Source organism: Vidua chalybeata, chromosome 1 (assembly GCF_026979565.1).
Source record: "Vidua chalybeata isolate OUT-0048 chromosome 1, bVidCha1 merged haplotype, whole genome shotgun sequence".
NCBI classification, from domain to species: domain Eukaryota; kingdom Metazoa; phylum Chordata; class Aves; order Passeriformes; family Viduidae; genus Vidua; species Vidua chalybeata.
In genome coordinates, this window is record NC_071530.1 from 133,219,822 (window position 1) to 133,236,001 (window position 16,180).

At 35.7% G+C, this 16,180-nt stretch overlaps 1 protein-coding gene across 17 annotated transcripts in view; it reads left to right on the forward strand.

Moving 5' to 3' along the window:
• The window catches only part of RIMS2 (regulating synaptic membrane exocytosis 2), a 448,611-nt gene that overhangs the window by 69,175 nt on the left and 363,256 nt on the right, over positions 1 to 16,180 (forward strand). For all 17 annotated transcript variants that reach the window (XM_053936996.1, XM_053937000.1, XM_053937028.1 and 14 more), the window contains one exon: positions 15,382 to 15,592. In XM_053936996.1, coding sequence (XP_053792971.1) covers positions 15,382 to 15,592 — 211 coding nt within the window. The remainder of the gene's footprint in view (positions 1 to 15,381; positions 15,593 to 16,180) is intronic.

Genomic DNA, 16,180 nt, shown 5'->3' on the forward strand with positions numbered 1-16,180 from the left:
GAAGTAACATTGATTTTTAAAAAGTAGGAAATGTACTTATCTCTTCCAAAATATGTTTTTCTGATTATGTTCTATATAGAGAGAAAGTCGAAGTAAATTCATAGTGATGTGGCTCCTGGAGTATCTTGGACTCAGAACAAACACAGACAGATGGTGCCAGAGTGAGTTGATCAGAAGCCTGGGGTGAGGAGGAATACTACTGGGTACAAAGTCTCATCTATGAATAACATTAACAGACGGTGAAGATTCTCACAGAGCAAAAAAAGACACTGTCACAGAAACAAAAATCCAGTTTTTACCAAGTCCTATTTGGAATTTGGATTTGTCACTGACATGATTCAATCTGAAAGCTGATCAGTAATTCAAGTTACTCTTTCCACATGTCACCTTTTTCTCATCCTTTAGGAAGTTTTGCATCCATTTGTATATTCTCTGTTTCAACAGCTGATTAGTAAGAATAGGTTTGTAGGAAATAGATTTTCTTGTTTCAGTGTGATGCTATTAAGCAGAGAGAACTTTGATTTTGTCAGCAGGAAGAGAGTCAGGCCTCTAATCTCAGGTGTACTTTATCCATATATACAGACTACGTCAGAAAACAGTTTTGGAACAGTTATGGACACCCCCTTCTCCCAGTTATGTGCCTAAGAGCTAAACATGTTTTATTGTTTTTAGTGCAGTGTTCACCAACAGGGTGAAAACCACTAATATTTGTATGACAAATGATTAACAGGTAACTTCAGAAACAGCAGCATGTTGTCTGTTTCAAGATTAAATGTGAATTGAAATTAGCAAGTATACTGTAGTCATATTTCATCATATCTAGTGATGTTGCTACATTCTTCTCTTTACAGTATCTATATTGAGTTTCTTAAGAAAATATAATGCTATGTGCTCTATGTTGGAAATTATTCTTTAGAAGAATAATAATAATATTCTTTAAAATAATATTCTTTAATAATAATTATTCTTTAATAATATTCTTTAAAAGATTAACTATTGGATTTGGAACTCCATTGTGTACATTTCCCATTTCCTAGCTGTTACAGTACTAATTACCTATGTAACTAAACGAATATTCTTTCTTTGCTTAGACATGCAACATTGATGAATTGTAATAATCCTAGGATCACAACTTTATCTCCTCTGGTGATTTGTTCAGGAATTGGCTGTGATATCACAGCCATGCCTTTGCCTCTCTTTTGACTCTGCCTTTAGAGGCCAGGGAAAGATGAAAATAAGATGTAGATACAATAAGCTACTTCTTTGGGTATCCATATTGAAAGAAAGTTCTTGCTTCCAAGGTTGGAAACAGACTGTTACAAAGATCCTGTTGTAGCAGCTTAGTTACAATAGCAGAAAGAACTGGAAATATATCAGTATTGATATTGTTTCATCTTTAAGCAGTGATGTCTGGTCAGTCCTGGATACAAAATACATACAAAAATAGAATGGCAGTTGATTTTGAATATGATGGAATTGACCACGTTCTGCAGTAGGGAGGATAATAAATATTCTTTTTTTTCCCCCAAATTTTATTCCACAATGTCTACAATTAGGATAGTAGATTTTTTACAAAGTCATGGCAGTTGAGAGTACCTCTGTGAGAAAGAGCAAAAGGAAAACCACCTAATAAAGTAAGGCTTTCCTTCTGCCAGAGATTGCAAAGTTTGATTTGCATTGAAGACACTTAGGGATTAGGCCTGCAGATTTTATTATTAAAAAAAAAAAAAAAAAAAAAAAAAAAAAAAAAAAGGAAAAAAAGGCTTCTCAGCAATTTACATGATGGCATAGCAATATAGTAATCTATGTGCCCTGATTGCTAATACAGAAAAATAAAATACATGAAAATAAGAACTATGATGCAAAAGAGGAAGTGCTTGATGAGGAGCAGAACTAAAACTTATTCTTCTTGTTTAAGTGAAGTTGTGCTAATACAAATGTGAGTAAAATCTATTTATATGTACAACAGTATTCAAACTTTGTAGGAAAATATATTCACAGAGCTGTCAGTGTCCCAGGGCCTGCTGCTGCTGCTTCCTTCTCTCTGTGGGGTTATGGGCAGCAGGTCAGCTGGTGGCTTGGCTTCATTCTCTTATAACCCTCATGTATGCCCAGTAACTCTGAGCTCTTAATGGTTAATTAATAGGATTTAATTAAGAGGTTAAAGGATTTAAATATAGGATTAATTCTGATCTTCTCTCTGACACTGATTAGTTTGGGTGGTTTTGTACAACTACAGTTACTTGGAAAACTCAAGCATTATCTGTCAGAAACAGAATTAGATTTATTATTATTTATACAGCTTTTGACGCAAAATTTCTTATCTTTTACCAAATACTTTTTATCAAATACTTTTAATCTTAAATGAAGAAATACTGCTACAACCTAAATTGACACATTTTACTTCTGAGAAGCAAAGTTTGAGTTCAATGCACTTCTACAGTGAAGGGGGAGGTATGGAAGCATGGATTTAGATATAATTAGTGTGGGGAAAATCACTACACACCTTGTTCATGCACTTACAAAAAGACCCTCCTGCAGGTGAGAACATCAGTCTCTCTGAGCTCCTTCCTCATTTAAAAAAAAATTATATTAGCATGATGAAAGTAATTTGTGTTTTGGACTTCCTGTTACTTTAAAAATATGAGCAGTATGGAAAATAAAAGTCTTCTGAGAATTGGCAAACTGTTTCAAGAGGCTCTCCCCCTAGAGAGCTGCTAGCAATGTGGCTTCATTGCTACTACTTTTACGGTAAGAATACTGGCACAGTCAAAGCCAAGATGCATCAGAAATAATTGCAAACACCACTTCTGGTGGTGATTATTCAGCATCAGTTGTGTTGACCAGTAATTTGCTTGGGTGAAGTTGAGACAACCATGTGTTTAGCACAGCCAAGACTTGCTTACACTGGCTTTCCCAGCATTGCTCACATTTATTTCCTGTTTGTTAGAAAAGGAAAATCATCAAGATAGAAACACTCCTGTCACAGAAGTAAAAAGATAGGGGCTACTTAATAATTGAAAATGCTCATGAATGTTGTAAACAATGTGGAATGAACTCATTCTAATCATGATACTGCAATGTCAGGAGGTGTTACATTTCGGAGCCGAGACAGTCTGACCTATTATTTAGTGTGTGTTTATTTTGGCTATGTGTGTAATTGTCCAATGAAAAAGTAATTTTTCCTTTCATAGTAAGGATAAAAACGTTTATCACAGTACCTTACTTATTTTGGACATTTCTGAAACTACAGGTGTGAAGTGAATGGCTTCCTATTGCAAGTCAACAGATGATGCAAAAAAAGTAACCCGAGTGACTATGAGAAATACTATCTCTGCTGGAGAAGCCCTTTATAAATGTAATAATGTTGCAATGTGCTTAATTGCCAACAACTGAATAAGCCTCTATTTCTGCCACATTTGGGGTAAATACTGTATTCCTTTAAAAGGAAATTTAGAATAAAGTTAATAAAGGTGTCATTTGTGGAAACAAGTAAAATACAAGATAAACTGTGAAACTTCTTCTGAGTGAATAATTTAGATAGAACAGTAATTTGTATACTTTTAATAATAAGGTTGTATAAAAAATAATTTCTAGTAATTAAAATATTTATAAATGTGTCTCAAGCTCCTTAAAACTGATATTTAATAGAATTCCTAAAATCAGCACTATCAGCAAAAATGTAGAGATAATTAAGGGGCAACTAGATTTATAATGTTTTTATATTAGTGTAATAGTTCTGCTTCAAAATAGCATTCAAGTGAATCAGGAAGAAACATCTAACTATAAAAATCAGCATGTTTTTGTCAGCATAGATACAAAAAGTGGAATGATAGGATAAAAACAGACTGTAAAAGGAAACTTTTATGGGAGCCAAGTGTATTTCTAGGAGTTTAGACTTCAGGTGAGAATTTTTTTATAGGATATGAAAGTTTGTATACATCCTGTCTCATCTGTGTATGAAAAATATCCCAGTAGGATTCTTGAGTTTTGCATAAAGCTCATAACATAGTAAAGGTGCTGCAATAGCTGCAAAATAATTATAATTTTAGAAAATAAAGTACTATTCTATAAAAAAAAAAAAAGGGATGCTATTTCCTCTCTGTTCAGCAAGGAGCTCTGACCCTTTCTACTTTTTTTTTTTTTTTTTTTTTTTTACCTGGGAGTTTTTTGTGGTTGATTGACTTGCAGGTCTAGAGACATTTAGGTTTCTGAGCTGCAAGTGGTGGTAGTTGAGAGTGTCACGATTCTGGATGTGAATAATGCTATGCCTGATGTGCTTATTTTGCACAATATACAGGCTACAGATCTTCCCTTTTTGTTGCGCCTTCTCTCCTAGAAATTAAGGACAGATGCTGGTTGTCATCATTATGAGTCTGAATGCAGAAGGAAAGGCTCACTATTCCTATGCACAGTTTCTGAAAACTCCACTTTCAGTTGTCCAAAGTGCTTAGCAGCAGCAGTACATGATAATTCTATGGCATTAGTAGAACTGAAGATTCAAATAGTATCACCTATTGTAAGGTGTCTCTGATGGAGTCCTTTTTAATATTCAGTAAAACTTGAGCTCACGTTGCATTGTTACCCTTAAATGAGAGAGTTCTAAAAGTTTCCTTCTGTCACTAGGACTATTTTCTGAACTTGAAACACATTTGTATTAGAGACAATTGGTTTTTTTCCTATCAGAATTCTCAAAAATTATTTAAATGAAGTTGAAGGTATTTGGATATGTAAAGCATGCAGATTGACTGTTTACATATTTTTTCTTTTGTAATGAGTTAGTTAAAAAAATTGACCACAATTATCTGTAATTTTTACAGTTCCTGGCAGCCTACTTTTGCTGTAAGTTCAACTGCTTGCTCCTGATCATAACTGTCAGCTGAGGTTCAGTTCTTACAGCTTCAGCACTTTATCAAGACAGCTCCTTTGGGATAGTGTGGATTACAAACAAAGGGATAAGGCCATGGAACTGGAGATAAAATATTTTTAACTGCATGAATGCAGTTGTGGAATGAACTTGGAGAGTTTCCTTGGAGAGTCAGGCACATTTTCAATTACAACTGGCATGGTCAATCTTGCTTCAAATGAGACCTAAAATTACCTGGGAAGTGTTGGCCTTGTTGCAAGGGTAAAGAGCAGCAGGAAAACTCTCACTGTTGTGCGTAACAGTATGGATTTAGCTTATCCACTTGATGCTTAGACATTAAAACCAGAGTCATACTGATACTTCCAGTACAGCTGGAGAGGTAAAGAACTAAATGAAAAAATCTATTAGAGGAAAAATGAAGAATTTTTTTATGGATAAAGAATTAAAAATGCAGCTAAGAATGTTTATTTTAGAATCAAATGAGAAAAATATGGTAGGAATAGACAGACTCACAATGGTTTAAGAAACGATTTTCTAATTTTTTTTTTTTAACTATGAGCAGCTATTGAGCAGCATGAGCAGCTATGGAGAATGAGGAAAAATACCATAGTGTAATCACCATAATATTTGCATGAAAGTTGTGGAAACTTCTGTTTTAACATAGGATTTTAAAAAAGATCCAGAAAAGAATAATTAAAACCTTCTCAGTTACATTGAAATAAAATAGAGTGGTGTGAAAATATTCAAAGGTGTAAAGTAGTTTCCATATGGACTTACAAAGGAACCTTACTTATTTACAGGTGGTTACTCTCATAACTATCAGCTATGGAGAAATTAGGGAGTTTTGTCTGAATGATTTGGCCATTAAACTTCTGGAGCAATGTGGTATTATCTTTAATTTTAAATGCCCATATTTCTTATTATCACCAAAGAAGTGTTGGAAAAGATCTTGATAAATTGGATGTTTTACTATATTGTGTCTGTTTAAAACTTAGTTGTAACTTTCTAGCTTTATGTCTATTATAGATTGTAAAAGTAGAATAAACAATTCAGTAAAAGATGAATTTTAATAAACAAGAAACAATTAGAAAGATACCACTTCTCGGTTTAATCTTGCAATTAGTTTGAACTGCTGAGGAAAAAGTAGAAGCAAGTATCTGTTGTTCTGGGGAAAACTGGAAGTGACAGGTACAGCCAGGAACTACCTACTTCCTTTTAATGCATCTTGTCTGGCTTATCTCAATATCATTAAACCCACACAGAAATATGATAACATTAATTGTGTCAGTCCTTTTTAGTCCATATGTTCATCTTCTTCATGTTCACTTTTTCTTGTGTTCACAGGCCTATTGTACTTAGCTATTACTCCCTTGTTAACAAAGAGCAATTTCACTTCTGCTAATAAACAAAGTTAATAAACAAAGGCTGCAGTTTATTCAATACTGAGCATTATAAAGAGGAAAAAAAAAAAAAAAGGTAAAGTAATCATTTCTGTTCCAGGTAGGCTTTTTCTCTAGCTGGTATGTTTTCTGTTGATTCATTTACAGTCATATCTTCATTTATTAAAACCCAGGGCCTTTTTTCCCCCACATTTTCTTGTCTTTTTTTTTTTTTTTTTTTTTTTTTTTTTTTTTTTTTTTTTTTTTTTTTTTTAATGAGTTTCTGACTGTAGTAAATTAAACTAGAGTCACTGACATGACTTCATCTGTAGTTAAAAATTTATTTAGGGTCATACCAAATTAAGTAATTAATTCTGACATCAGGAAGAATGCAAAGGGAGAATATTTTCTATTTTGTGAGGGAGGTCAAATAAACTGTGAACAAAATGTGATGCAGAAAGCCCTAGTAAGTGGGGAAAAGAGAGAATGGAGCAAGGCCAACTTGAAGACATCATATTGGCCATGTATTTTACTTCTGAGGACAGCCTGTTAGGAGGTTCCCACCAGCAGAGAATATTTGGGTTCATTCTCCAGCATGAGGCAAATGATGTTAGGTCATAACAGAGCATCTTTCCCTTGCATGGAAAAGAGAGACTGAAACAGAGATCTGGTATTTTTGGATGCTCATTAGCTCTGATATAGTTGGCTTTTCCCACTTGAATTATAAGTGAGCAGCAGCACTGGTTTGAACCAAGGGCAACATCATTTAGCGACCACACTCCTTTCTTTCAATTCTCTTTCCTCTTTTTCTTCTCTTCAGCATTTCAGGCACAGTCAGTGTAATTCACTTAGATTTAGAATATATTTATGCACACAGACTAATAATATATGAATTTTACAGTATTTTTTTCAGGGAAACTATCCAAAGACATTGTGTTTCATTTGTGTGAACTTATTTTAACTCTGTTTGTGTCCTTTTTACCTAGGATTCAGATTTTGGCCATCTTGTGGGTTTTTTTTGGTTTTTTTTTTTTTTTTTTTTTTTTTTTTTTTTTTTTTTTTTTTTTTTTGTAAATTCAGTAAGAGTATGATATTGCTAAATAAATACTTCACTGATTGAGAGGCAGGTAGTATTTTTATTAGTGTGAACAAAGATATTTCTTTTTTAAGTAAGTAAATATTTCACCATGTTTAGGGCTGTCTTATTCTCTGACTAGTAATTTTCTGTAGGTTCTTTAAAGATGTTCTGCACTTAAAATTACATCACTGTTCCTCTTTGTCTCTTTCATGTTAATGAATATCTCTGAATAATTAAAGTAAAGAATAATTCCTTTATAGGGTAGAGATTAGGAGACATGAAAATCATGGGTCTTTTCCTAGGTACCTCTACCTGTAAAACAACTCAAACCATAACAGGTGAAAAAGCTAAAAATTTCCTGACATTTTCAGGACGATTTACTCTGTATTAAGAGAAAAAGTCACAGTGAAATATCTCAGTATTTGACACTGCTGAATAAGGCTGTTATTGTCATTATATAGCTTACATTTAACCTTCTTTTTCTAAACAAAATACTGAAAATGCTAGGAAAAATCTGCTGTTAACTTTTAAAGTGGGGAAAATGCATTTCCCACCTGAAAAAAAATAGTGTACATTTAGCTATATTCTTTGCTTAAACAGATAAAAATCAGAATATTTAGGCAAAGTGCAACTCAAAGGAGAAACTATACACACTTTTCAGATAAGCTTGGGAGTTATTGTTTCTGCATAGATTTCTTGGACTCAGAGCAGAGGTAGAAATTCAAATTAATTGGATTTTATAGTATCTTTCTGCTTTAAAAGAAAAAGTTTGTGAACATTTACCTAGAACTGGTACTTTCAGCAGGAATCAAAGTAAGCACCTGTGACTAGCTCTTTTCAATATCTTAGATTTCTCCTATTTATTGTAAATTCCAGTGCATTGCGGCTTTGGTTTTTCTTGCCCCGATCTCGGGCCGCTCGGAAGCCCGGCTAGGCTCTGAGTTTTGGCCGGGAGACCGGGGCTGCCGCGTGTGTGCGGAGCTCTAAGGTTGAGCCCCCGCATGGGTTTACCATTCTTTGTAGCTGAATGCTGAGAGGAGACAAAGGGATGAGGGAGGCACACCTTGTCCTGCGTGGCTGGAGAATGTTTATTCCTGCATTGCCGCTGCGGTGGCTGGAGCGGCGCCTGTCTCCTAGTGCGTGTGGTCAAGATGGCACCAGGAGAAAGGGAGCACGGGGTTATATGGGGGGCGGGTAGACAGGGGCGGAAGCCCCCCTCGCCCAGTGGGGACAGGCAGCGGGGGAGTGACGTGGACCACGACAGCCAACGGGAACACAACAGGGGTGGGTACAGGGTTCTGGGACGAATGGGATTGCAGGGATAGGGTGACTGACACAGAAGTTTCAGGAATGAACAGGGGTGGCTACAAGAATGACATGGGAAAGCTCCTATGGGAGATAACCTGGAGTAGACCATTGTGAGGGGAAAATGGGGGTACATAGAACCGGCTAACTAACATTTATTAAAACCCCTAACTGAACCAACCCAGGATGCAACGGTGCATAAATTAAAAAAGCAACATTTTTACTTAACAGTTTTATTTTTAAGCCCTTTCAACTTGCACTCTCTAAATGTATTTTTTTCAATCTAAGGTCTAAACTTTGAGATTTCACTTAGATAGGTGCCCCTGAAGTTAAACCTACTGACAGTTAGTTAAAAAATAGTTAATTTTTATTTGAGGAAATCAGACAGTTAGAAATAATACACCAATTCCAATGAGGCAGTTCCAATGAGATCTTGCCAGTGAGAAAGTTAAAGTGCTGTGAGTTGAGTGAATGTTTGTGGAGATCTCTGCTGATTTTCACTGATATGAAAGCTGAAAACTCTAAATTGTGAATGGCTTCAGTACTCTAGTTGTGTTACCTGCCTGGGTATAACCTATTCATTTCAAATAGAATTGGATGTGAGATATTTGTTTGAAGTTAGATTTGAGTCTTTGGTTGGTTAATAATTTTTCTTTATCTGGTAGACTTAGAGCAGAATCATGGTCTTCTGAAGAGGAGTTTTGTGTGATACCCTTTCTCATTTCAGTTGAATACTTGTAAAATCAGCATTTTTCAATTAAGAAATGTCCTATTTTGCGTTGCTGAACATTGGTTTTTTTTAATTTTTCATTTCTATTTTACTGCCTCTGCATATCCATATCAAAGCATAAACTCAAGGTTTTTCTGCCCTTTTCACTTCACAGAGTTGAAAGCAAATTGGGTTCATTGGTCAGATTTTGAGAGAGCTATTCTCACAGTAGTTTATAAAAAACATAAAGATCTGTTTTTTTCTATTAGTAAAAGTGGTTACTTTTTTTTTTTTCAACACTGCTAAGCCAAATAGTTCTTGTTGAATATTTTTCCTCATGACTCTGCTTGAGTTTATACTTCATATCTCTTGTCTGATTCCATAAAGCTCTTGCCAATAATGTAACAACAGGAATGTTTTCTGAAGAGAGTCTTTGAACTGACCTACTGCTCAGAGCATGGTTATTGCCAAGACTCAGTTAAGGCAGCTGGACATCTGTCTGGGCAAGTTTTGAAAAGCTTCAAACATAGTGATCCCACAGTGTATTGGGACAACTTTTTTCAGTGCTGCATTGCCTTCCAAATGTACATGCTTCTTCTAATGCCCAGTCTGAACCCCCTCACAAATTGCCATTTTAGTACCTTTTGCTGCTTGATTTGGATTTTTGACTACCAGGAAGAATTTGGCTCTGTAATTTTTCTTTTCAGGTAATGTTTAGATTAGATAGCTAGTTTCAGACAGGTGTTAAATCACTCCTTAGTCCTTTCCTCTTCACTGGATTGAGCAAAGACATGATCATTTCTTTTTTGTTGACAAACTGGACTTGTCAAATGTGTCCAATTTGTCCACATCCATCAATAACAGGCAGACACCAACCTGGGCACAATAGTCCAGGTGCAGCCTTGCCAGTGCCAGTCAAAGGGAATAAATAACTTCCCTTAATCTGCTGCTCATACTCTTGCTAATATGGACCCATATGTAATTTGTCCAATTTGTAATGCAAGCACACACACCACTGGCTTATTGCCTGGTTTCCACCCTATTTTCCAGGGGTTCTTATCAGCAGAACTGCTGTTCAGCCTGCTGTTTCCCAACCTCTACTAACACATGGGGTTATATATATAAGAGTAATATCCATTAAGAAGTGGGTGTAGGCAGTGACAGGTTAGCTGGCACAATTGTAAAAGCAGGAGCTTCAAGAGTACAGTACAGGGAAGAATGTCATATGCTACCAGACAGTCACTGCCACCAGCAGAAAAATTGTTAAATGAATGCACTTGGCAGAACTGAAAGTGAACAAACCCTTTTTGAAGCCTGGATTAAAGCCACATCTGTGCTCCATGCCTGGGAATACGAAATAGACAAGTGCTACATCTGTAATAAAACTTTGAGAGAAGTGTAGCCAGGAAATGAGAAGTGGCTTCTACACTTACATCTGGCCTAAACATCCTGGATTCTTTCTTAACAATTGCCCTTCTAGTGGTAAATTCTTTAGCAGATTTAGAAATTTCAGAAACATTTATGTGAACTTTTAGGGAGGCAGGTATAGTTTAAGAACTTCTTGTCAGTAATTTTTTTGTTTTTTAGCTTTGGTAAAATGCTGAAAGATTTAGGGATATTTCTGGAGTGGAGGAGAAAATGAAAACTTCTGTATGGTAATAAAAGGTCAATAATAAACTTGAATTTTTTACTTGCCTTTGGCATCAGGAGAGACTCACAGTTTGCTGCTTTTTTACTGATATTGAATTTTCCATTCCTGGAAAGGTATGGGCAATCAGGAAAAGCAGAATTAACTCCATTCCAGAACAAAGCAAGTATTCCAATACAAACTATATCTTGATGCTGGCAGAGCAATCCAAATTCTTACAAATAGTTGCTTTTCACACTGAGATGTCTTCTATGAAGTTATCTTGGATATGTTATTTAAAAAAAACCCCAAACTTGTCTAGTCATATAAGCTTCATGAACTTCATCACTGTAACTTCCAGCTGATATAAGTGTGGCTCAGGGAAGTAATTCTCACAAGAACAGAACTTAATTACCAATTTCCCAGACTAAATTTTCACTATCATTAGGTGTCTGTGTAAACTCATGCCAACTTCTCCTTTTCCTTTAAAATTTATAGCATTGTTAAAGTACATACTTGTATTTTTGAAGCAAATGTAGTAAAGGAGTGAGGACCTTGCATCAGTACAGATAGATGGCATGTGCTATAGGGGCCATTGCCAAAATACATTTATATAAGGGTCATGGATATGCATTTCTGAGTTTTCTACTTAAATGAGCTGTTAATTATGATTTAATATAACTATCTGGATTTACAAACAAAAAAAGTCCCTATCATGTCTAAAAATAAGGCTTTTCACTGTGGATAAAATTTTGGCCCAAAATACAACTCTTGGGCAGAACGCATTTTTTCACTACTAGAAACACATTGAGGTGGTGAAGTGTGTGCAGAGAAGGGCAATGAATTTGGTAAAGGGTCTGGAGTCCCATGAGGAGCAGCTGAGGGCACAGGGGTTGTTTAGCCTGGAGAAAAAGAAGCTCAGGGGCGACCTTATTGCTCTCTACAACTGCCTAAAAGGACCCACGTGTGGGTCAGGCTCTTTGTTCAGGTAACCAGTGGTTGGATGAGAGGAAATCATCTCTAGCTGCACCAGGGGAGGTGTAGATTGCATATTAAGAAAAAAATTCTCCATGGAAAGGTTTTTCAAGCATCGGAACAGGCTTTTCAGGGAAGTGTTTGAGTCACCATCCCTGGAGGTATTTAATAGATGTGTGGATGTGGCATTTGGGGACATAGATCAGCAGTGACCTTGGCAGTGCTGGGTGAACAGTTGGACTCAATGATCTTAAAAGTCTATTCCAACCTAAACTATCATGGATCGCTCTTGACCTCTTGCATTAGCAGAGTAACTCACTGGATAGCGGGACTGGAAATTGTAGTCTTGGGATACCTGAGTTTGGTTTCAATCTCTGAAGGTTGTCTTGGTACTGGTTATGTTAATTTCCCTAATAAGTGAACTTCCAAGCCCCTCAGGTAGCAATGAATGCAGACAGCTTGAACAAAATGGAATTTTATTTTACATTATGTTTTCTGAAAAGTATACATTATAAAGGTTTTGCTAAATGTGTTTCAGATGCTGTGCTATTGTAAACACCTAATTATTGCTGCGTGTTTTTAGCTTAAATTTTGGCTTAAACCTGTGCAGGCTACATAAAAAAAAATATTTATCTACAAAATAGATCAAAAATTTTTAAGTGAAATTCCTAAAATGAATACTCTATATTTTGTTTCAAGTATGCATATTCGTCTCAGGTGGTTCTGCTTAGTAAATACAACACATATGGTGTCTAACTGAATATTTCATAGATTCTTGTCTTCACTGTTTAATCTTTTCTGACAGCTATCAATACATGTAATATTTTTCTCAAAACAGAAAAAGATGTAATTTTGGCTGATTTTCTTACTAGAACAAGGATTTTTCTTTTTTTTTTTGAAAATTACTCTGCATAACCTTGGAAAGTTAATACTTTAAAGGAAAAGTTACGACCTTTACATAGATTCTTGTGCCCAAGAGGAAACACAAGTGAAATTATTTTAGTACATGAGGCTTAAGATTTGGCAAAAGCCTTGTGCTTTTTATGCATCAGTGAGACTGGTAAGCAAGTAATCATACAAACAAAGGCTGTAGATTATAAGGAAGCCACAAAACTGAATGCAGCCTAAAAATAAACTTGGAGTTCAGCATAGATAATATGCTTTAAATGAAGAATGCAGTGTTAAGCAAAATTAAAAGGCAGGCAAGGTCTCAGAGATTACATGTGTTATTGATGGAAACAGGCCAGACTGCCAACTACCAATTATATAGTGTTGTCAGTCTAAAACGCTGAAATGTGCCAGGTTTCCAGACTTCCACATTTTTTTTTCAACTTCATTCAGCTCTTTCTTATTAGTAACTCATGTCCTGCCCCATTCAACAAAGAGCACTCAACAGTGAGCTCTTTGGAAGCAAGGAGAAGGCAGAGGAAGCCCCTTGCTCTTGACTGCCCAAATGGCTTTTAGGGCAATGCCAACTCTGCCATCCCTCCTGCAGAGGTCTCAGATGAGCCCCTTTCCCTGCTGGTGCAGGTGGGACAGGGCTGAAAGCGAGGGGAAACTGAGCCATTGCTGTTGGGAGTCCACACTGCCGGACCTGAGGGCAGCCCGTGGACTGGTCTTGAAGTGACAAGAGCAGGTACACAGAAAAAAGAGACATAAGCAAATGAAGTATCCCTCTTTCCCTCTTCCTGGGAAAGGGTTGGTGGCAGCTGGGAGCTCAGGCAGCAGGTCAGTACAGAGGAGAGGCACGACTCCAGCCTCCTGTCCTTCCTGCTGGGGAGAGGGAGCTGCCTGCCTGTTCCTACAATTCCTCTGTGGTCTAATGTAAAGTACATTCTTAGGGGAGTTTTCCTGAAAAATAAGATAAATCCCAGCAATTCTTGCCATATATGTGAATATCCACAATAAATAACTGCCTAAGTTAATTTTTAACTGACTTGTGTGATATTTGTTTTGGTAGGCACCTCTGAAAATTCTGATGAAATAGTTTTGCATCATTAATTTATATGTGATCTGTGTAAATGATATATTTATACTTAAGGAAGTTGGTCTCCTGGATTTAGTTAGGAGGTTATTTTTTGTTCTATCTTATGATGCATGTGTGCTTTTTTATTAACTTAATCTCAAGATTCTCAAGACGAATAATTCTAAGGAAAAATAAATGCCTTTTGCAATTTTATTTTTTTGTCTTTTGTTACCTTTTCAATGTTTCATAAAAAGTGCTTAATTTTTGGATTTTGCCTAAACTTATTCAGGGAACTAAAAAATCTGCCAAAATTAGATTAATAACTTTTAATTTACTAAACTTTACAATCTTGATTGCAAAATTAGGCAAGTTAAATTCCATGATAAGAATTTAAATATCACTGTTCAGACCCCTTTAAATCACAATGATAAAAAAAGAGAGAAGTCAAAGTTCTTTTTTTTTTCTCAATGGGTTTGAAACTCTCATGATATGCAATGTCACCCTTCCCATCTTTTTCAGAATCTGCAAAAACGAAAATATTATGGCTATGTATAATGAAAATTTAATTTCCCATGACATCATTTACCTTTAGAAACAGAGCTTTTGAGAAAAATTACCATTAAAGAGCATTAAATATGTCTGTAGGTTTGGTCAGCATGAGACACTGTCCATTATCATGTATTGAGATTTGATGATCGTGGACTCTGGAGTATGAATGAATTAACATGATGAATTAACTTTGCAGTTCTGGACACTCATGGCCACTGACTGCATTTGTTTCTAGTTCTGGAAATAGATGGTAAAAATATGTGTGTATCTTAAGCAATTTTTCCTGCATTTTACACCTAAGACTGTCTTCTACTTTACATTTTACATGAGATGACAGTTTCTATCCAATGATATGAATGGCTTAAATGATTTATAATAACTTGTTAAGGTGAGGCAACTTATTATGGGCTTAAACCCAGTGCTTGAAAAATCAGTGAAAAAAAATTTTGGAATCATTATTCTATGCAGTATTGTTAGCTAAATGAAGATAAGCCAGATCAAGAAAATATATTTGCATCTGACTGGTGGAATTAGGTAAAAGTATACTTTAAAGAATGAATTAGATTTTTTTTCTTCCTCTTTGCCAGTTTATTGTTTAGCACCATGGGCTCTTGGATCACTTATCCTATGTTTCCAGGTGTTGTATTTGTAGCAAACATCTGATCCCATCCTAAAGCAAAGTTACATCTCTTTGTAACAGCTGGACTGTGAGCTCAACGTTATCAATGTTGAGCTTCCTCCTAGAGTTTAGTTATAATGAAAAAGAAATAATTCTTGAATGTAATACTTCTGGAGCATCATAAATTAAATATATTTGCTTTACTACAGTATTTCTTTCTGATTTGTAAAAATGATTATGATTTAGTGACTGTGAAGTATTTGTGGGCAAAAGTAAACAACAACTAATGATCTCTTCTCTTCTGCAGAAAATTACATCAGCAGTTTGAGATGTATAAGGAGCAAGTGAAGAAGATGGGTGAAGAATCACAGCAGCACCAGGAGCAGAAGGGTGATGCCCCAACCTGTGGCATTTGCCACAAAACCAAATTTGCTGATGGCTGTGGCCATAACTGTTCCTATTGCCAAACTAAATTCTGCGCACGCTGCGGAGGAAGAGTGTCTCTGCGGTCCAATAAGGTATGGAGCTATGAGAGTTGAACAGCAGGCTTCTCCTAAACTCAGGATCTCTTACTCATTGCTTATGAATCCAAATCACATAACTACTGAAACAGATTTCCTTTAAGGAGAAATCTACTCCAGGGGCTTTTAAGATCTCTGTCCTCATTTCACGTAATTTCCAATTCCATATGAATTTGTGATTATGGCTTTTAAGTTAATACATATCCTTTTTTGACAAAGAAACTCATGCAAGTACATTTTTTTGATTGGAGGATGAGTCTCTGAGAAACAGAATATATCTAGTGATCTAGTGATGCTAACAATATTGATTATTACAAACTAGAGCAAGGATTTGTTTCTTTCTTGCTTGCCTAGGCTCTTCTGTACAAGATTATTGTAAAATTAGTGTTAGAACATTTTATATAATATTGTGCTTTAAAATATTTATTAGCTCTTGTACATATCCACAAATATTATGCATATTTATATGTGCATACACATGCAAATGTTAACCTATTTCTGGGAAATAATTAAATGCACTAACATATATTGTTCTGTGTATGCTGGTGGTTATTGTATAACAAGTGGTAAACCAGCAATCTGAAT